The sequence below is a fragment of the Atractosteus spatula genome, chromosome 12 (assembly GCF_055471065.1).
Source record: "Atractosteus spatula isolate fAtrSpa1 chromosome 12, fAtrSpa1.hap1, whole genome shotgun sequence".
Taxonomy (NCBI): domain Eukaryota; kingdom Metazoa; phylum Chordata; class Actinopteri; order Semionotiformes; family Lepisosteidae; genus Atractosteus; species Atractosteus spatula.
The window spans coordinates 33088388-33110887 of NC_142717.1; the positions used below are offsets into that span (position 1 = coordinate 33088388).

The 22500-nt window shown below is 33.8% G+C and overlaps 1 protein-coding gene and 1 long non-coding RNA gene across 2 annotated transcripts; one reads left to right on the forward strand and one right to left on the reverse strand.

Moving 5' to 3' along the window:
• Positions 1-12811: 12811 nt before the first annotated feature.
• Positions 12812-19046, reverse strand: ndufs6 (NADH:ubiquinone oxidoreductase subunit S6). Its single transcript, XM_088929203.1, has 4 exons — positions 18859-19046; positions 17790-17843; positions 15195-15317; positions 12812-12942 (listed from the first exon to the last, which is right to left on the reverse strand). Exons 1-4 carry the CDS (start codon positions 19006-19008, stop codon positions 12874-12876), a joined length of 396 nt encoding a protein of 131 aa, XP_088785329.1. The 5' UTR covers positions 19009-19046; the 3' UTR covers positions 12812-12873.
• A 408-nt stretch (positions 19047-19454) lies between these two features.
• On the forward strand, positions 19455-20576 carry LOC148822938 (uncharacterized). Its single transcript, XR_016093847.1, has 2 exons — positions 19455-19561; positions 20083-20576. It is a non-coding gene; the product is annotated as an uncharacterized LOC148822938 (long non-coding RNA).
• The last annotated feature ends 1924 nt before the right edge of the window (positions 20577-22500 follow it).

Below are 22500 nucleotides of genomic sequence, written 5' to 3' on the forward strand. Positions count from 1 at the left end.
CCAAAGAAAAAGGTTCAGTTTTATACTAAGACCAAATAATCACTTTTAATATCTTAAATATTTAAGTTTCACCAATATTATTTCACTGAAAAATTGAAATTGAGAAAAATGCATGTACTTTACATGATATCACATTTCATACACAGAAAAAATGTTTTACAACAATAGATGTGTAGTACTCACTACAAAAGTAAAAAAAAAATTAGAATGTGTAGATATCATATAATAATGATATAGATTCCAGTATCATTAGGAAACTAGTCAAGTTCACAGACACAGATGATACAGATAAAAAGAGAATTAGCAAACACTGTGAATTCTGCAAATAGCGTGATAATGTAGGTGGATTCATCTTTAACGCAATAATGATTTTGGTACAAACTGAGGTCAGCCTTATTACTGAGCTATATATACATTTCTTGGGTCAAGAATTTTTGCAAAATCCAGAAGTGTCAATTTTCTAAAAGGAAGATTCAAGACCATACAGTACTATGAGCACAATCTGAAGAAAACAAAGCTGAAGTTTTGCTGTGGCCAGTCTTTTCTCCTAACTTGAATTCAAAAGAACATCTTTGGGACTAATTGACCAATTCCATCAACAGGAGGCAATAATGACTGGACAACCATTGCCAACTGGTTCCAGGTGCATAGGAATTGGAGTTGAACATTCAATAGCAGAATCCAGAGGCTGATCGGGTCTCTGTGTCAATGCTGCTTGGAGTGTGTTAATGCTCACAGAGGTCAAATCTGTTACAAAACTGATATTTTGCTTATCTTATCGTATTTATGATTCTTAAATATGTGTTTTTGTTCATATTCCCTAGGATTTTGTTTTATCTCTATCGTATATCAGTTACACTTGAGTGCTGTCTTTCTTTTATCTATTACAAAGAATAGTGACAAAATAATTTTTACAAGTTATTCACATTTTCTTATTATTTCTTAATTGTTTTACTATGATTGGTTGCTCCAAAATTATTATCTGCATTTAAAATTTCACATACGAATTTGCAATAATCATTCAAGGCACAGAGGGATTACCATAAGTTACAGCACTCATACCTAAAACATTGTCTATTATTTCTCACACTTAAAACTTTTCTTTTTAAGACGCCATCACTTCGGTATTGTGTATTTTGATAATCTTACCTGCCCTAATCCCAGAAGAAAAACAACAAAAATAAAATAGAAATACTACTTGTACATATGTTTCCAGTATATACAGTAGTCTTTAAAGATATTGCATTAGGTGAAGGCAGTGTTAATTTCCTTGGAATTTATACAATTTTAATATGAATAATAATTAAATACACTACATTATGTATTTTTTCTTACTTCCATTTATGACATTCTTAAATTTTAGTTTTCTTTTTCTTGAAATTAGATTTCTATGTTTCAACTAACAAACAATTTCATGTATTGCATTGCTTTCAGTATTTTAAGCCCCTGAGACATTATCAAAGTCTTGTTCCCATAACATTTGTACCTTGATGCAGAAAGCAGTAGCAATACATTCATCATGACTGTGACATTTGGGACAGGATTCAGAAAATGTGTGGAGAAAGACTCCTGCTTAAGCATTGTGTAACAAATTAACAAGGAACATCTTTGCTAAACTTTATTTTGCTAAAGTGTAAATTTTAAATTAAATTTTAAAATTTATAATTTATAATAATGAAGCTACAGTAAATTATATTTTCATATTGAAATAGTATTATAATAAAATCACCATGACAATATCAGGTTCATTGAAACATAAAGACTTAGGAGTCTGGGCAAAGTACTGTATATACTGTAAGTAAATAACTTTGATTTTTTTTTCTTTTTTATTATTTTTTTTACAAAAACAGCATACTCTAATCCTCTTTCACATAGACACATTAAAAACATAAAAATCTTCAAAAATCTCAAATAGTCACACTATTTCCCCCCAAAACAAATCTCAGGCAGGTTGAGTCTGTTTCTGAGCCCAGATCCCCCACTGCTACCCGAAGACAAGACTTTCTTTCCTATCACCCTCTCAGGGCTTCTGGTCTTCGAAACCCCTTCCCTCTATGGAGCGGGGCAGGACAGGTCACCTTTCCTGGGCAAATTATCCTGGCACAATCCAGTCAGCCTTCAGGTTCTTGGTCTCTAGAATTCTGTTGCCAGTGAAGCTGCTCTCCACACAGCTCCGCTGTGAGGGCTGGCATACCTCCATGAAGTACATGAAGTAGATCTCAATATAACTTCTGATTCTTAAGTGGACAGTTACTCCCAGTCACCCTGTACAATAAAGAAGAACTTAATCCTGGAAAAAGTGATACAGAGAACCAAATGTCCCTGCTAGAGAGAAACCTGTTTTGAACTGACCGTTCAACTGGAAACATTAGTCAGATGCATACATTCACAGGAGCAGTTTATTGTCAAACACGAATGTCTTTCCATGGGAGTCTGAGAACATTTTAGTCTAATTTTAATTATCAAAAGAGCCCAGGACCTATTTTTTTACGGGAACATTCCTTATTCTTATTTTCAGTTCCCACAGATGAGTTACAACTGTTCAACAGTGAAAGTTTTTCACCATTTAAATATAGATGCATTTATGAAAAAACTCTTTACCACCTGAAGTAGCAACCATTTTGGTCAACTTTAGAACTTTAACTCCAATACAGACTTGGAAGATTAACCATATTGATTAATCAGTTGAGAAAGTCATAATGTCCAAGATAATCACTACCATCAGCAGAAATATATTCTCAAAGAATCTCCAGAAATACTCACTGTCATCAACAAAGAAACTGCCATGTTATACTAACACATGAAAAGTTCAACACCAGCATGTGCATAAAGGTCTACTGATGATTCAGTGACAGAAATGTATGACACATTGGTCCAATACATACATAATATCCTAGAAGTGTATAATTTTATTTTGAATCAGTGTGAAATACATTCTGTGTGTATTGGCGATCTATGGTCTGAGGAACTTTTTTTTTCTGTTGTGTCAAGCTAAACAGAATCTGTATTTCCAAATTTACAATTAAAGAAACACTGTTAAACTAACTAAATTTCAATCTTCAGGGTAGTCCAAAAATAAAGATTTAATATATTTGACAAATATATTAAAATAATAAATATTAATTTTATTCGGTAGCAAGACAACCAAATAAAAAATAGGAAACGTGCTTCCATTTTTTCCCATTACTCTGTGCAGGCTCAAAGGATAAATAATAGAAGACATAGTTTATTTTATTCAGCATATTTTTTATGCTCAGTTTCATTCAAAGATTCTGCTCAGAGCAATGTTTGAACTACATTAGCCTTCTGCAACTTATATGCCTTTCAAAATACGTAATTGCCCTTACTATGAAGTTGATTTTCTTTCAATTATATAGAGCGAACACAACCATACATGAAAGTTTATAAGCATCAGTTTGACTCCCGGTGTGTCACCAATACCAATTATTTTAGCCTGGCTGCTCTTTTCTGCTCCCTGAAAACCTGCAACTGGAAAGACTGGAATCACTACATGCACCAGTAGAGACCTGGACTGTTTGCTTGGATGGGGAAATTTTGTTATAAAAAACCTTCAGAGAATAAGGCTGATAAAATAAATATGATATAACTAAAAATTGCATTGTTTGCCCCTAGTGTTTCTCATCAACAAAAATGTGCTTGAGATATTCCACAGTTCTTAGGATGAGGAAATGGACTTTATTCAATAACTTCTACTTTCAGTTTTTTATTGTGGTTAATTAATTTTAAAGAAATTCATGTTTCAATAAAATCCTGTAGATGTTATTATACAAACAACCAGTCAGTTTAAAGAATAATACATTCTTAATATTGTCAGAGTTTATATATAACAACAAAAATGTTGTATATAACAGTTGATATAAATTCTTCTGTCTTAAATTGCTACTTTCCTGGGAGATATTAACAGACTTTGAATTATACATCTGTTCCTTGAGGAAGCATATTTTAAAATAATGAATTAACTTGCAATACTTTTGTTTTGGTTTTGCTGAATACAGATACGTTGTTCTAACAGGTCAAAACAGTAAAAAAACAGTAAAACAAATTACTTCATCTTACATTTAAAAATAATCTACATTAGTAAACAAGGTCATAAAACATATGTATTGCTGTGAACAGCTGTGCTGCTTTGTTAGTGTAAGGCAAAAGAGAAGTAGCAACTAATCACATCAGTGAACAACCCAAGCGTGGTTGTAATGTGTTCTTGTGCATTAATACTTTGCTTGGAATTAAACTCAAAAAGAATGAGAAGTCTATAAATATTATTCAGCTGAGCATAGGTGAGAAAAGATTAACTGATTTTTTTTCTCTCTGTAGTGTTTGTGTATCGTAGAAGGCATACACAGCAATGTTTGATTTTTCACTGGACCTTCTATTCAGATATTTACTTGTCCTGTACACAAAAATAAAAATATCTATGTACAGAAGGGATTTGAGCATTTTGTTTAAATTTGTCAGCTTTAACATTTTCTGAAGCTGGTTGAAACTAAAGATAGAACAATAAAAAAGTATATCCATTGATACATAATTCATTAAGTATAACACAAAGTTACACACAACAAGAAAAGTGAACGATGTTGAAAGTTTAGAATTATATATGTTTTGAGTGTGTATTTCTATTTTTCCTACAGTATATGCCTGATAGCTGTAAATAGTATTGTCATGTGGGTCAAAGTCCCTGCACAGTTTTGTAACTTTTCTTATACAATTCAGAAATTAAATCCCATATCTGAAAGTGCTTGGTCTCGCTTTAAGAATATTGTGTCTTTACAACACAGCATGCGTTTACTAAAAAAACATTCTGTTAAGACAAACCACTTACTTGAATTTAGCAGATGTGAAATTGAAAACTTATTTAAACCTTCTCTAGCATGAGGTATGTTGCAAATTGTATCACAATAATGCACAATATGTTAAAAAAAAGTTGCTTGCCTTGATTACAGTTAAAGTCTGTTCTGCTGTACTTTCCCTTTCAACCTGTTCCTGTGATCAAAATGTCACCTGATGTGTCACTAAAACAGGTGCTGTATTACAGCTCTGACATAGAAACACTGTTCCAGTGCATTAGGATCCTGATCATGATAAGTCACTATAACAGCAAGTTTTTCTTTATTTTGCTATTTTATACATTATTTTTTATCTTTGTCATCATCTATGACAGGCAGTCTTCCATCTGGATCTTGAATACAACTGTTTTCTTTTTTTCTGACCAGAGAATCCCAACCTGAGAAGATGCCATGATTTTCTTACATACTCTCTTATCAAAATCCAAATACGGTGATGAGATAGATTTTACAACAGATTCCCTAAGCTACACTTCAGGCATAAACAAGGTTAAAATATTCCTGCTTAGAACTTCAAATCTTCACCTGTGCCATACATCAACAACTGAATTTAATATCTGTAATAAATAGCAATTGTCATAAATACAACTATAAGAGACTCCAGACCAATTCACGGTTAATTCAATAGTAAACAGACCAGTATTGCATTCAGTAGTTCCCTTTAGGTGTGAACAAGCCATGGCTGGTGTCTTGTTTCCAGTGCACCTAGGAAATATTTTACTGCTGTGATCTACACAGCAGTAACTCGTCCATGGATTTGTTTTTGTTTTTATCAACTTAACATTGTTTAGTACAATAGGAATTACTCAATAAAATTCTATATAGCCAGCAATTTCTTTTTACATAAAATAATACATTCTTGTGCTCCCATACTTTATTTTCTCAAGATTCTGTACCCTTGTGGAACAGGAACAAAGATAGACATACTGTATTAATGCTGCAAATTTATCATGATACAGCATTAAATAGCATTAAATGTTTAAATGATTCCTCGTGAATTAACATCACAATCATCTTGAACATTATTAAAGATATCTCTTATCATTTTAATAATTGAGTGTTCATGATTTAAAATCAATATTAAAGATACTATTACATTCAAGTTAACAGCTTGGTTTTTGTTTATTTGTTTAAGAAATACAAATAAAATGTGGCAGACCAATACTTTTTAGTTTTACAAATTAGACTAGAAACAATTAAAAACAAATATTTTAAATTGCCTATTATCTGACATACTGTAGTTCAGGTCATGTTCACAATGGTAATAACAAATACAAGTCTTTTTCAGAGTTATGTGGTTGCATGTGCAACCTAGTGTTCCTTTTCTTTTAAACATTTTACAAAGCCAAGTGTCACTTAAATTGTTCTTTTGGTATTCACAAGACAAAATTACTCAAATCTCAGTATGTGTGGTATTAATTCCTCAACAACATACCAATTTACCTCAAGGGGCTTGAATAGGAACAGTCTGAGTTTCCACCCACTCTGTATCAACTAATTACAGTGTTTCATAATCCTCAGACTTGTTATTTTCACTAAACAAGTTCACAATAAAACGGCATTATGGCAGGCTGCCACTTTCATATAAGTGTGTAGACATGTATATAGTGTAGAGACAGCGTTATGCAGACTGCCATTCACCGAAACAGATAATTAACTACACTGCTCAGGTTTAAACAAAGTCACTGCGCTGGCTGCTGTGATTGTATTTGTCAGGTAGTGGAACTGAGACTTCAAGGATAAGAACCCTTAAGATTAAAGCAGTTGATAGGTCTGATGGCAAAGCAAGAAATAAATGAGTTAAACTGAAGTAATTTCACATAACAGGCAGTTATATGTATATTTATCCAGTGTCACACTACCTAAGGGATATGCAAACCAAATGTAGCATACCTAGTATGCTCTATGACAATAACGGCTGGTTTGTATATCCCAATTAACAGTGGCAAGTACTTGTAAATGTATGGTCTGTATATAGTTTTTTTGTGTGTAGTTTTCTTGCTGAAATTATCCAAAACCAGATGTTGTTATTCTAATGTTTTTTTAACAACTGGACTTTGGGAGAATTTGGGAGATTCGGTTCCTGACGCTGTCTAACTCACACTTTGCCCACCAGAAACTAATCTATCCATGCACAGATGTGCTTTATCAGCTGTTCTGTATTAAAATATATTGCAAGTAAACAAGACTATCAAAAGCAAAAATCACAGACTGAGTGAATGCAAATATTAACATAGATAAATGATTATTCCCAAAAAGCTGCATTTCCAAATCACGACAATCATCTGCCAATTCTTAATCTTTCCCCAGAAATAAATATGCAAACCTTTATGTGTTTTCATTAAAAGCAGAATGTAAGAATATAAATCAGTTCTCTGCTACATTTGTACAAAATTGAGCAGTTATTTATTTTAAATCAGTTTTGTGAAGATATTAAATAACCTACAATGAACAACAAACTGGTGTATATGCAGATAAAAAATGTATCTTTGATAACATCACGGAACTATTCATCATATTGCAGATTCTGGTTGAACATCAACGCTTAGTATGCACTCCTTTGTACACAAACCCAGATAAAAAGGTAACAAATGTGAATTTCTAAACAAAGCTACATGTTAAAGCATTCCAATAAATGACATCGCAAATATTGTCCAGATTTTAGCATATTCTGTCTTGCATGAAACTGAAGTTGCTGCTTTAACTGTTATGTAAATCAACAGTGACCTCTTTCTGTAAAAAATGGAATAACATGAAAGCAGGGATAGGGAATGAGATCTTAATATTGTCATAAAGGGAAAACTCAAAACAATGGTACAGACCGTAGTGCTCCATTAAATTGTGTACATCTTATAGAAAAATAAAATACTTTTTTATGTCATATGCATAGTTTAACAATTATTAAAAAAACATTTGTCTCAGGGTATTTTGGAAGTTTTTCATGTATTGCAAATCATTCAGGAAGATACACATTTACATTCAACACAGTTGAAATAAAACGTTTCTTGCTACAGGTATGTTGTATACTGTAGATTAACCTCTTGTAAAACATATATTTATGATATATTATGAAATCTAACATTTAAATCAAACAAATCATACATGTTTGAGTAAAATCATTGAATGCCACAAGTACTGTACATTTGAAAAGACAAGCAGAGAAAGAGTAAACAATGAAAGATAAAATGGATGAACTATGTTGTATGCTGTTTTTGACAGTTATTTAAGATGTTTAATTAAAAGTTAACACACAAACAATAATATAACATAATGCCAAATAGAAACTAATCACAAAGTAAATCAGAGACAACTTAAGATATAGGTCAGTGCAGTTTTTTTTTTCATTTTGCATTAGATTTATGCAAAATGGGCAAAAAATATTTCATTGGTTGCATAAATGTCAGTTAAACTCATTTTTCTGGAGGCTGCCCTTTTCAGAGTGTGGCGAAATGTATTGCATTGGTATGCAGAGGATCGGCAACAGTAAAATGGGTGCCTTTTTGTAAAGACAGTATGGACTTCCAATGCATTAAAGAGAATGTTTAGAAATTAAAATTAATAATAATATTTTTTGTTAAAACATACCATTGTGGACAACATAAGTCTCTCAATCTTTATCAGAGAAATAAAGTACGTCTCCTGTAAAGAAGCTTGTTTTTACGGCCTATTGGCCAGTGTTCTGAGCTTGTATGCAGTGATGTGGGAGCAGATGAAAGAATCATTTGATACCAAGGGTTGTGATTGTGTGATAAAGACACACATTATCATTTACAATTAAATAAGTATTTTAATCTACGAACATAAATAATTCCTAACATAATAAAATGCTTCTAAAATAATGTAAACTATCAGCTTTTTTATTTTGTATTTTGTGGAAACTGACACTCCCCTCACACTTAAAAATGAAATATTGTCAAGGTTACAATAAGTCAGAGTGCTCTGCCACTGTCTGAATTTTCAGCAGTGAGATCAGGTGACCATGAAACAGTCACTGCTTAGTGGTTCCAATCTACATAACTTCATTTTCTCACATGAGAACTACAATAACAGAACATAATGTCACATTTTTACCTGAAATACCCTTTATGTCCTGTATATGACTTTTGTATTGCACTCTGTTTGCTCTCTGAGGACTCTATCTTAAGTGAAAGTGAAAAAAGCGGAATATATAATATTAATATATACTGTAAACTTAATATGAATTCATATTCATACAAATATGGCTGTTACAAAAAAACAATTCCGCTTGGATTGAGTGTCGACCACCAAGGGTAGTATGGGGGTTCTGGGGGGGATCTTAGAGTGTTAGCCCTTACGTTGATCAACACTGAGTAATAATGGTCTAAAACCCTGTATTTAAACTTTATAGAGCCAGTGACTGGCAGGAACTGGCTTTAATCCTTCTGCCAAACTGTGCTTCTTAAGTTCGACATAAACATTATAGATGACAAAATGCTTATTTTGAAGCAATCAAAACAGTTTAAAACATTATCCACCAAAAACAATGCACATTTCATATTTATAATTATGCTTCAGAATTTAAATCAGTTACAAAAACAGCTGTGTATTATATCAATATTTATTAAATCTCTTTCCTAAAAAATGTAGGAAACGGTTTCTGTGAAAAGGGGTCTTACTGACTTACTGATCACAGGGGAAACCAAATTGTTTAACATGAGTCCATTGTAGCATGCTGTAAATACAGTCCCAGTGATTTTGTTGTTTGTCGCCTGCCAATACATTCCCCTTTTGCAGATTAGCAATCAGAGATGCCACCTGATACCAGATGATGCCAGCTGAAAACATGATCCTGAATGTGAGTATTTTATTTCTGTCACAAACCAAAATAGAAAGAAATATTAAATCGTTTCTATAGTTCTGGATTCTTGTGTTAGTAGAGCACTATTGATGGTTTTAGACAAGAGCTGAGTGTCCTATATTTTCCTATTTTTGTTGTACCCTCGGGACTGCTGGATGTCCAAAATTCTGACACTGGTGAAACAAAGCTTTCAAATACACAGCACATGGCAGGATTATTATATTTCCTGTCAAAAAGATTAGACAAGATCAAATTAATTTTCCAAATTCTGCCAACTTTTTTTGTCCCTAAATCCAGCTTTGAAATACCATCTTTTTGTAAGCATAATACACAGCTTTCAAATTCCATCAATGGAATTTGATGGAATATAGCCCTTTCTCCTTTATTCATCTGAAAAGCTCACACCGCCCATTTACACTTGCAATAGTTAAGCTGTTTATGTTCCCATTCACCAGTTACACAGGCTAGCTAGTGTAAACACAGCAGTATCTTTTTAATTGTGCTGTTTCTACCCTTGCTCCTCTGTCGAATTAGTACCCTATCTATGCCAGATTAAAGCAGATCTGAATGCATTTGTCACTGAATCAGCTTAAACTTTACTCAGCGTGCATGTGGGAACACGATAACACCGGATGCTGTTTGCAGAGCGGGATTTCTAAATCTTTGCTGCCCTGGTCCTTTGCTAGATATTCTCCCTTGTTTGGCAAAGATATTTGTTCTTGCAGTGGGACTGTATTCAGATACAAGTGCCCAGACAACTATAAATAGTGACTTCACTTTGTAATATGCATTGAATTCAGACATGTTAAGATTTTACAGGAACAATTGTAAAAAACCTTCAATTAAAATGAAAAATATTTTAAACTCATTCAAATTCTAGTAAATATTCAGCTTCCTATAGTGTATTTGTGCAGGTATCAACTACCACACTAAATAACTAGCAGGATTACATGATCTGATGCCAATTAAATTCACTATACACTTGAACTAAGGAAAAATAAAATGTTTGTTAAACGGTTAGTTATTATTAGAGTCCAAGCACAGACCCCCAAAAGTACTGAGACAAAGGTTATTTTTGCTATTTTTGCAGCATTATTGCTTTACTGTCACGCAATTTGTATTTATGATTATGTAACATAATGCAATATATATACTATATATATTTCTGGGTAATTGCATGCATACATTTGATCATTTAGTACAATAACATACTTTGCATTCTATCCGCTGATTTCAAGTAACCAGTAAATATTGGGACACATTCATTGTAAGTTTCAGATTGCAAAAGTCTGTATTTAAGGCAATAACTGTACCAAATTTACCAAATTCATTTCTTGCAGCCACTCTGATGGTTTGCCTGTCTGGGGTCCTGTGACTATTTTTTTTTCTTCAGCATGTAAAATACATACTCAATTAAATGTAAAACTGGAGACTGACACAGATGCTTCACAGATGATTCGGTGTATTTTTAGAGCATCTGTAGTTCCTTCATTTCATTAAATTTTATGGACAGAAGAGACCAACAAAAACTTGACCAAAGTGAAAGGAAAGTTAAATTGTGAAGAAAGGAACTAAATACATAGCATATGCATATTATGTATATTGATGCATAAAAAATGCAACACAGAAGTCTAATGGATTAAATATTTTAAACATAAAATCACAGAAAATTGACCAATACAAATCATGGAATTTTATGTTTTCAGTGACATTGCAAAGTTAGTATTGCTTATGACCTTCAGTCAGCTGCTGAAGATTGGCAGGTCTCAGTTGCCTCCTGTTGATGGCATTAGTTAAGATAAACCCACAAAAGCTCTATTGGACTTGGCCATGTCAAGACCTCAGCCTGTTTTCTTGAAGTCAAGCCAATGCAATATGTGATCTTTTAACAACAGCACTTCCAAGTTGGCTAGCAAAAAAGGAAAAAAAAATGTTTGTTCAAGTACAAGGACTTTGTCAATGTATCACTGAGTAATAAGGTTGCCCTTAAATCTGCACCAACAGGGTTCTTGTGTTAGTTTCCTTCCCAGATTAACATATTTCTACTGTCCCATCAGTTGGCTTGAGCACCACAACTATCAGCATAATGCTCACCATCTTCCATCAATTCTGTCAAGGGCAAAAAAAAACACCTCTGCCACCAAGTCAAATGTTCTCTGATCCATAGAATACAATGATTTTGTCTATTGGCTATTCAAGATTACTCCTGAATGTCCTCCAAGTATAAAGAGCATCTTTATACAGTGAGCTACAGGCATTTTGCTAATGTATGGGTGATTTCTTTCAGGAATTCTTGTGGTGTACTCACTGCAGTCTGAAACAAGTTATGCAGATGGGGCAGACCTGGGCCAATATGGTGACTCCTGCTATCCAGGACATAGCCTATTCCTCACCGAGCCAGTTTCTTGGTTACTCTGGGCTCTGTCTGCTGATTACATAAATATATGTATCTCTTGTCAATTTCTCTCACAGACAGGCCAGCTTCAATCATGCTGATTGTAACCAGGTGACCTTTATTACTCAAAGTGGGGCACAGATACATCCTTAACTGTCCTTGCAATAATAAAATAATTCAAATCATAGTAGTTCAGGTGGGTAGCTGCGTCAGCATGCGTAGGCTGCAAAGGAACAAGTAATAGGTTTATTCCATACTGAAAAAAAGAAGAAAGAGAACACAACGTTTCGGCCGTGGAGCCTCCACGGCCGAAACGTGTTCTCTTTCTTCTTTTTTTCCATCATGGAATAAATCTATTAGTAATTCAAATCATGCCACTTTGAAAGGCTATTTAAAGATTCCTAACCAACTCATTTTGATGAACATCAGCTAATTTTCCAAACTCACAGAACTACCATTTTAAAACATTCAGGAAAAAAAAGATCTAACTACATCTCAGCGCTATAATACATTGATACTAATCTTTTGCAAAAGGGCATTGTTCAGCAAGACCAGAGAACGTGCCATTTTTTGTGTTTATGTGTTTGTGCAGGCTTTAAAATGACTACAAAAAAGCCTCACTACTAAAGAAGGAACCTACAGGCAGATAATAATATAATAAACCAAATTAAAAAGTCCACATACTGACCGAAATCTAACCAGTCTTCACCCCTTAAACAAACAAGCAAAAAGGTCATTGGGAAATAATTTATTATCCATGTAAAGTTCAGGTAGTTACAGACAATGAGAAAGGAGCTTCAATGATGATGTGTCTGCTTGAACTGGAGCCCACAATAGCCACATGTCCCAACTTTAGTATCTTTGTCCTAAGAAAACAAAAGGTCACTATTAGATTGGCAAGATCAATGTTTCATGTATACTTAGAGGCATAAAATAAATGGTATTGGTCCAGAAATGTTATAAAAAACTAGCAAAAACATTTCCACATTCTATGAACACATAGATCCTTTAATACAGTCCCTTTAAGATAGGTACCTTCAATTAGCAATTAAATCCACAGTTTTTCTGTAAACGTATTCTGCACTCCACTTCAACTTCCACTCTTGTTCATAAAATTAATATTGTATGGTCCTGCAACCAAGCAGAGGAATTTAAGGCTCAGCTCCCCTTTGCCTGGCTTCACTATGACATACATCAAGCCCTACGCGTTTCCTAAAAAAGGTCTGTGAATGCTGACCTGAGACCACTTAAAATACTTACCTCTGTAACAGTCTAATGTAATTACATCAATGAGCACAAATACAAATCAAAGACTAAGAACAGGCAAACATTCCTAAACTTATGAACCCTCTTGGTTTTTTCAGAGTTAACACTTTACATAAACTGTTGTTATATACAGAAAAAAAGCTGAAGTGGGGGTTTTAATATTCAGCTTTATTTAGAACATATATATGTTGGTGGTTTCAAATATTTTCTTGAAAAACTCACATTTTCTCACATTGAAAAGACAGCTCGTTGATGATGAAAGGCAAAATAGCCTTTTCTTATTCTTGACTATTGTAATCTTCTTAAATGCATTTATCTTCATATAGCAATTCTATCACCCTGCAAAACTGGGTTTTTCAACGCTTGTTGATATGACATGACCCAGCATAAGGATTCAACACAATAGATCATACATGCTTTTTACTGAGTAATGATATAAAAGATTAATGTCTATTGTATACAAAGCCAGAATCTCAAAACAACAGATTGAAACAACAGGCTATAGGATCAATGTCAGAAAAAGGAGACAAAAGGGACATGAGCAACATTCTTTAAAAGTGAATATCTCCAAAATGTATGCTGCTGAAAAATGAGATGGACTAAATTATATAAGCAATTTCTTTTAATGCAATTATATTAATGTGTAGAGCATATATTTATGTGTTTTTAAAGCAACCGTTTCAGATGATTTTCTTTTAATACATTTATTTTAGAATGATAATATTACAATTTCTAAGCATTCTTTCATCTGGTTATAACACATCTGTGTAATTAGAACATTGCTAAATAATCTGGTAAATAGGCAAATTGTTATCCTATGTCTACAACCCCCAAACCCCGCCCCCTAGACATAAATGTATACATTCAGCACAGCAAAGCCCATTTCAGTCAAAACCACAGTGATCTTGTTACTTGAAATACCACATTGCTCTGAATCAACAAAACAATGTTTACATTAAATGATAAAAAAACAGTTGTAGTGCTTATTCAAGGGCAGTGTTTATTTGTCCCTGAAGTACCACTTTTATGATAAAAGTGATTTCACAGCAACAGTGAAATGCACATATAATAAGAGTATATTCAGATTTTATCTTTTTTTATTTATAGAAGAACTGCAATGTTGGGGCTGAGTATGTAACTGCTGTGGGAAAAACTGGGAGTGAATTCCCCTGTATGCTGCGTATTTTTCAATTATTTCAATTAACCTTTGGCAGGAATGCCATTTACTACTATGGAGGTTGAAGTTCAAGTAGGTTCACATACCCGAAGAAGGCTCCACAGCCTAAACTTTGCGTCTCTTTTCTTTTCAGCATGGAATAAACCTTTACTTGTACCTCTGCATAACAGGTTTAGTATTGTTTTCTTTTCTTTAATATATTTGGAGCAGTCACTTCATGTTTTCTTTTTGTTACAATTTAAGTGAACAGAGAGCTCAAAAACAAATAGCTTTTAAACATTTTTATTCTATTCCCACTTTAGTATTTACTATGCATTTCATTAATTTATTATGAAGTACACCAATCAATTTGAATGATAGCCTCGATCATTTTTATGTGCAGCATTAACTCATAGAAATTTATTTCAAATACGTGTATTCACAGGTAGTATTAAACCAAAGGAGGTAAAAGTAATCTGGGTTTTTTACAATAAATATTAACAAGAGTACAGTTCACAATACAATTATGTTGCTTCTTTGTACCACCAATATATGCTGCTTTGGGAAGATTAGTAAAAAGTTGTTAGGGCACCAGAGGGCAAATGTGCTACATAGAAAATATAAGACACTAAATGGCATGTTATGAGAAAATTAATTAAAAGGTCAGGTTAAGCAGATGAGATAAAGCCTAATTACCAGATTAATGTAGACTCGGGGGTGTCCCAGAGCTCCTCCTCCCCCATCACAAGAGACCACTCTGCTCTCCACTTCTTTAACAGGCTCCTCAGCCACCAGGTTTATGGCAAAGTTCTCATTAACCTGCATTTATCAGAAAATACAATACAGATGTAGCTGAGAATTCTCTTCTCTTATATAAGGTAAATGGAGTTTACATTATTGTCATACACTTTAAAGTAAAACTGCACAACAAGGCAAAGGCAGGCCTACAGCATAAGGTCTGTAGCCAACAAAACAGGTCATATAAACCTCTTATAACAGTCATCTTGGAAAATCTTTTGCTTCACACATTTGATAAAAAACATTTTTACTGATATACATGATTGCATATCACAACCAGATATTGATGTGACAAGTGTATTACTTACCTTGCTTTTTAAGAACAAATTGATTATATTTGATTATATGCCTAATTGCGCTATTGGGATGACCTATTTTAGCATTTTGTATTTTAATCTCTCATGTAGAAATATTTTGTTTACGGCTTTGACAGCAAACCATATTGCAGAAATGCCCATTTCTTTATTCTCCTTTTTCCCCCAATCAAAGGCACGTGTGCACACGATCACTTTTATTGTTTCTTGAAAAGTGAAATTCCACCTGAACTGTTCTGCAGACAAAAAGGTGATGTACTCTAAGTTTTGCCAACAGTGCAAAGCAGACGGCGATAAAAAAAAAAAATAATGCAAATTGAGCAGACGTGCTTCGGCAGCCTCTAGGAAATAGGCTAGCTTCAATGTCTGCTTTCCTTCAAACTTGCAGAAACATCCATCCAGAACAGATAACATACTCTGCCCATCAGTAGATCAGTGACAACTAACTGTCACACTAGAGCGCCTTTTCAAAGAAAAAAAAATGTAGGAGAAAAAACTGGAGACCCATTTAGATAACTTGGCAGCACATGCTCAAAATATAACTGGAAAAGAAAAGAAGATGGGAGAACTGTGGTGTTGATGGAAGCAGATGAAAAAACACATATGGATCAAAACTGATCATATGTTCTAAAAGAAAAGTTGTGCTGGTGACATCCTTTCATCAAGTGAGATAAGCAATGAGATGATGCGCTGTTCCCATCAGCAGCTGACTGACAAGAGAAATGTCCACACAATGGACGTGTTACCATTTACAGTAATGCAATGTCGGAATGAATGACACTGCCAGTAACCTCACAGGTTATGCTAACAGACATCAAGGCACCAATCAAGGCTGCTGAAAGGCCCAGCTTTAAGTGTTTAGATGGGCACTTTCCGCTCCACCGTTCTCAACTGACAAGTACCCTAAAAACCACTGTCAGTTATACAAGCACCAATATGACCCTACGGGCCTCGTCAGTGCAATTCAGAATTAATGTAAATGTGCATAAGATATAGCCCATTGTACTGTGAAGCATTGCCAAAATGTAATATTCAGGTCTGCAAGTTAATATAGAAGAAACAGAGAGGTTTCTTAAACAGTTCTAACAATTGCCTCTATTTCATAGTGTCAGACATTTCACCAAATTCAGCCTGTCATCTTTAAAAGTTTATAGGCTTTTTAGTTACCATTGTACATGTAGCCTACATTTATTACTTTAAACAGAATTTTCTACCTTTTAATGCCAAAGCAAGCAAGTAGGGAACACGGCAAAACTTAAGCCTTCAGGTTAAACCCTAATCAACTAAATCTGCGCAGACTATTTTAGAAGGTCAACTGTCAAGAATACAATATAAAATGTAATCTCACTTAACTAACAAATAGCCCTTAGATTGTCCAAGCTTTACTAACTACTAAAATAAAATAAAAATAAAAAATAAAACATAAAGGCACAATACTTCTCTCTCATGCATGACTCCAGGATGGCCAATTCCATGCCATTCTAAATTGTACTTTAAGCTGATAATGTATGCACAATGCAACAAGATGATTTCTGATTGAAAAAAAAATACAACTATTGAATTTTCTGTGCAGTGACTGGATTTTAGAATTCTCATCTCAGATACACAGCCACATTTCACACACTGCCAGAATAAAAAAAAACACATTTAACCTCCTAGAAACTGACAATGAAGGACTTCATTTTTAGTTTTAGATGTAAAAGAAAATCACTACTATAAATGTTGTTCTAAAATTGTCAACATGTAGGTGAGGTTTATATTGTTTCACCATGCTTCACTGACTTCAGCTGTTCATGGCTCTTTTCTCTTTATAACAGTGGGCTTCAGGAAAAAAAACAATAACTAGGGATTGCAAGCTTGTAATAAAAGCTAATTTCACTACACAAACATTTTACCTGGAGTTAGCATTTAAAGTTGTGCTAAACATCAATATTTTGTGTTTGACACTTATTTTAGATGTTTTTAGAACATTTAGGAGCCTAAATATTAATCATTTAAAGAAACACAAAACAAAAAAAGGCTTAAGTAGCTGCATCAGCATGTGCAGGTTGCAAAGGAACAAGTAAATGTTTATTCCATGCTGAAAAGAAAAGAAGGCTCCACAGCCAAAATGTGCATCTTTTTTCTTTTCAGCATGGAATTAACCTTCACTTTACTTCATAAAAAAAATACCGCTCACCTCTTTCTGTCTTCCAACAAATCTGGCTCGTCTTAAGTCTTTCTCATCATAAACCTAAAACAGTAACAATTAACTTACAAAGGTACATCTGGACATATCAGAATAAATGGTCTCAGTCTTAAAAAAATCTCTAATTTTACAAAAATATCTACAAAATGGATGGAAAACAAAAGATGCTCATTTTACAAAAGGTTATCACCAACAAATAACGATTTATACAAAAGCAAAGATTATTAAAATATATGTATATCTGCAGTATTTTATACAGGATCTCTGCATTTCTTTACATTATTTTTGTTTACAACAGCAGTATTAATGCTGGGCAAACCAGTATCCCCTCCACAAAACTGACTGGTACACAAGTTAAAGATCACTACAGTAATTATATAGTACACATTACTTTCTTCACATTACTATAGTAGTTTAAAGCTTAAAGAGACCAACATGCATGCATAATTGGGTAAATTGGCCATTTCTACTTGCTACAGAAATCTTAGTAAAAGCCATATTTTACATGATGTAGACAATGAGACTGAACGTTATGACTATGAGAAAGGATACTGAACAGTTACTCACTTCTGGTTACTGGTTTATCAGGTATAAACATTAAGTTAATTTCAAACAACAGGTTTTTGATTATGGCCTTCAAAACATATCTTCATATTGGTTACAGGATAAAGCAGGATATTAATGATTCAACTGTAGCATTAGACAAGCAAAGGATAAAATGAATTTTAAATAATTTAGTTCACACTAAATTCAAATACTCATACAGGACATTCTAGTTTATGTTCAATGGAAATTAGCGAACACATAAACACCATTGTTAAAATAGAGAGACCTGAACCCATTTATTGTATTATGCTATTTTCATTGAACACGAAAAAAAAATGCTTTTGAAACAGGTACGGAAGAACTTCCCGAAAAATATTAAATATTCTTAATGCGGAATACTTTCTTTTATTTAATATATGTCAACTAATAATTCAAGACAGTTACAGGTAACACTATTGAACTAATGCGTAATTTAAAACACTTTTCAAGTTTGTCTATTTTTATTTTGTATTACCTGTCCTGTGTGAGTAATTTTCTCCCCAGTACTTGATACAAGAGCACCATATCGATAAGAAGGGACGCAGGACACTTTCAAGGGTGCCAAAATAAGCTTGGGATTCTTTATGTTTGTGAAGGACAACAGCTTCTGTATGGAAGCAGCCATATTTCCCTGGACTCAGTACCCACAGTTCCTTGCAAACTGCTCTTGAGCATGACAGGTGAGCCTGGTTCTGGGTCCTAGTGCGTTCAAAGGACAGAGAAATAATTGATTGTTGGATTGTTTTAGTTATTTGTTTATGGCACTTTATACATTTTATTTGTCAACATAGTTTACAAGTTTAGTTTGAGTAGTTAAAACAAACTAAACATTAAAGCAGTTAATTAAACCATTTTCCAAGCACATTAATGTCAAGGCACAGCTGTCATTCCTCAGATTCATAATGAATCTAACAATCCAATAGAAAATAAAACTATTAACATTCTCGTATTCGTCTGTTATTAATTAAATGTGATACTATTTCATTCTAAAAGCATCATTGCCAACAGATCAGCGAGCGTTAAAAGACACTAGGACCCTGCGGAATAAAGGAAGGACTTCACGTGTTCGGTGATTTCTCTGAAGTCATAGGAAACAAGCGGCCTGTGTCGTGCAGCGTTTTTCCGAAAATCTTGAAAGAAAAGAATAACAAAATAGTCTTTGTGCAGCTAAAATACAGGTTTGTGTAGTTTTCTGTTTCTGCCTATTTACCGATCACACTTTATTCAAAGGATTGTAACATATTTACTATAGAATAGGCCTTCTTCAACACGTTGAAAATTATACTTCAATGTCACTCATTTGCTGTTACTAGTTTATCGTAAATTTCTTTGCATATCCGTACGTCAGTACCAACGTTGTATTAAGGTGGTTTATAGCAGACCTATGCCAAACTAGCGTACTAACTACATCTACATATAAAAATAGTGGAGAGCATGAGAAACGGCCTCAATAAACAAGAAATTCTTAAATTTAATATTAAAGAAAAAATATACAGGAACCATACTTCCTGTGTCTATGTGTACTTAGAGCACAAGTAAAATAATATTAAACAGATTTTGTTTCATAATGGAATTGGGAGAATCGTTAGATTACGTTATCTTCGTGTGCCTTCTAATAAGGATCTCTCAGCTGCCATACTGTATTATTATAACAGGCAATCCAAGTATATCCAGTATTTGTGCGTTCTGTATTTTGCAGGTCCTGATGCAATGGCATTTGTTGTGCTGAAGCGGTTGACCACTTCTTTCACTAGGCAACTCTCATACCTGAGCAGATACACAGCAAATCCATCCTCACGTCATACAGAAGCATACAGATGTCTGTCATCTGTGGCAGCTTTGCAGCCAAAGATGTTAACATCTGTTTTTGCTATGCATGGACCAAAGGATGTGCCTGTATTGAGATGGAGCCAGCTACCGGGTTTACAGCAGTTAGCAGGAATGAAGACGAAGACTGCGTTAAAAAGACGGTGTCAGGACTGCTTCTTTGTTCGCAGAAGAGGAAAACTGTTCGTTTTTTGCAAGACCAATCCTAGACACAAGCAACGTCAAGGATAAATGTAAATTTAAGAACTTGAGGGAGTTGGGGATATCTCATAAAATTTGTAATCATAATGCATTTCTTTTTGTGATTAGATGTTTTCCAGATGTCACAATGAAAGTAAAAGAAATGTGATCAAATTGTGAACAAAACTTTTTTGTACTTTAAAACTACCATAGCTAAATTTTTCTGTCTTTAAGCACTTATATTTTTCAAACGTATTTTCAACATTTGAGTTTCTACATTCTTCTCACTTTTATACTGATAATGATGCATTTAATAAAACTGCAAGTGAATGTGAAGAGAGCAGGGTAACAATACAACTGATCCAAAAATTAGCAACCTCAAAAACAACATGCTTAAGTGGCTTTGAATAAAAAAAGCAATACAGACTTTTTTATTCATACTAATCTTCTTGAGTTCATATTTGTCATGGATAGAGTTAGTATTTTTTCAAGTGTTAGTGTGTACAGTATATACGTTATGGTTATCTGACATTAAGCACTGTAAATCTAGTGCTTCCTAAATGAATGCTAAAAAAAGAATAAGCTGTTACATATTCACCTTTGAACTCCACATATAGTACATTAAAGTGCAATTAGGAAGGACATCCATCAAATCATTTTTAATAACGGCACGATCCAATACATAGATACAATGAACTGTAGCCTAACCCAGCAGACAATTGGTGCAAGACGGAATACCATTGGAGGGGATACCAGTTCATGAAGGAGCACATGCAGAAAAAACAATTCAGACATGTTATGTTTCAGCTGCTGGAGGAAATTGAAGCATGTGGTGGAAACCCACACAAACATAGAGACAGCATGCAAACTTCACACAGAAGGCATCTCAGGCAAGAATAGAACCCCTGCCCAAGAGCTACAAGCCATAGTAGCCTAAAGAGCCATAAACCTAAAAGATATTTCAGTATGTCAAATTCGTATTGATAAAGTAAGCGGAAGAATATGAAGGGATAGTATGCTTAATAGTTTGGTTTTAACAAGCCGGACTGAGGAACTGAGGGTACTGGTCAAAGGTCAGCAGTGACACAGCATCTCAATTAGCGAATGACTTATTTTTACCCATTTTCCAGTTAAATGGTAATAAAAGACCAGTACACTAACTTAGTCTCATATTTCTGGAACATTGTTTTTGTAACATTGTTTGCAACAGCTTAAAGAGCAAGCAGTGACATTTGTAAAAAAGCTTACACATGTTGCTGCATCTGAGAAATATGCCTGTGGCTTTTCTTGCTATTACACAGATCTTTATAACTTACAAGTTAAATATGCAGTGTAATCATCGTTAAAGGTCTTTCAAAGATAGTGTCCCATTAAATGGGCTGGAACAGCAGTTTGTTCTCTCATTACTGCTGTAAGAACCTTAACAAAAATTACCGCTTATGCTTTAATTTTGTTTTTTTGTTTCCATACCATATCTTCAGTCAACATTATTAACAGAAGGGGCATAATAACCATAATATCTATACATATGAATGAATCCTGCTGACCAACAATTCTAATTATATACTCTTTCCTAAAGCTTCACAGGCAAAAATGTTTTTCAGTCTTTTTTTTCTTTTGCTTTTCAACATGGAATCTACTTGTTCCTCAGCTCCCCACTCTAACCTCATTATAATTATAAATATAATAAATATTCCTGCTGGCCAGTTATGTGTGAAAAGTCTTTAAATTCTAAGATAATATGTCACTTCCTTTTTAGCAGTAGTTAAGTGCTATAGTATGTCTACCTGCAGCTCAAAATGTTATTATGTACCCGTACAGGGGACAATAGTCTGACCTTCACAACAACTATAACTCTACCACTTAGCTCTTCTGAAATTATTTCAGCAAAAAGCGATCTTGTACGGTGCTCAACAGAGTTCCGAATTCCATATTTGCCTACACTTGTCATTGCGTTATCATATCTGAAACCATTTATTGAAGTGAAAAACAAGAAACATGTATGGAACTGCTGTTGAAAGATGAACAGATACATATAAGAGTTTGCAATGCTCTTGTTTTATCACAAATATCAGAGGTAAAGTGATGCATGCTATGAAAAACAGACACA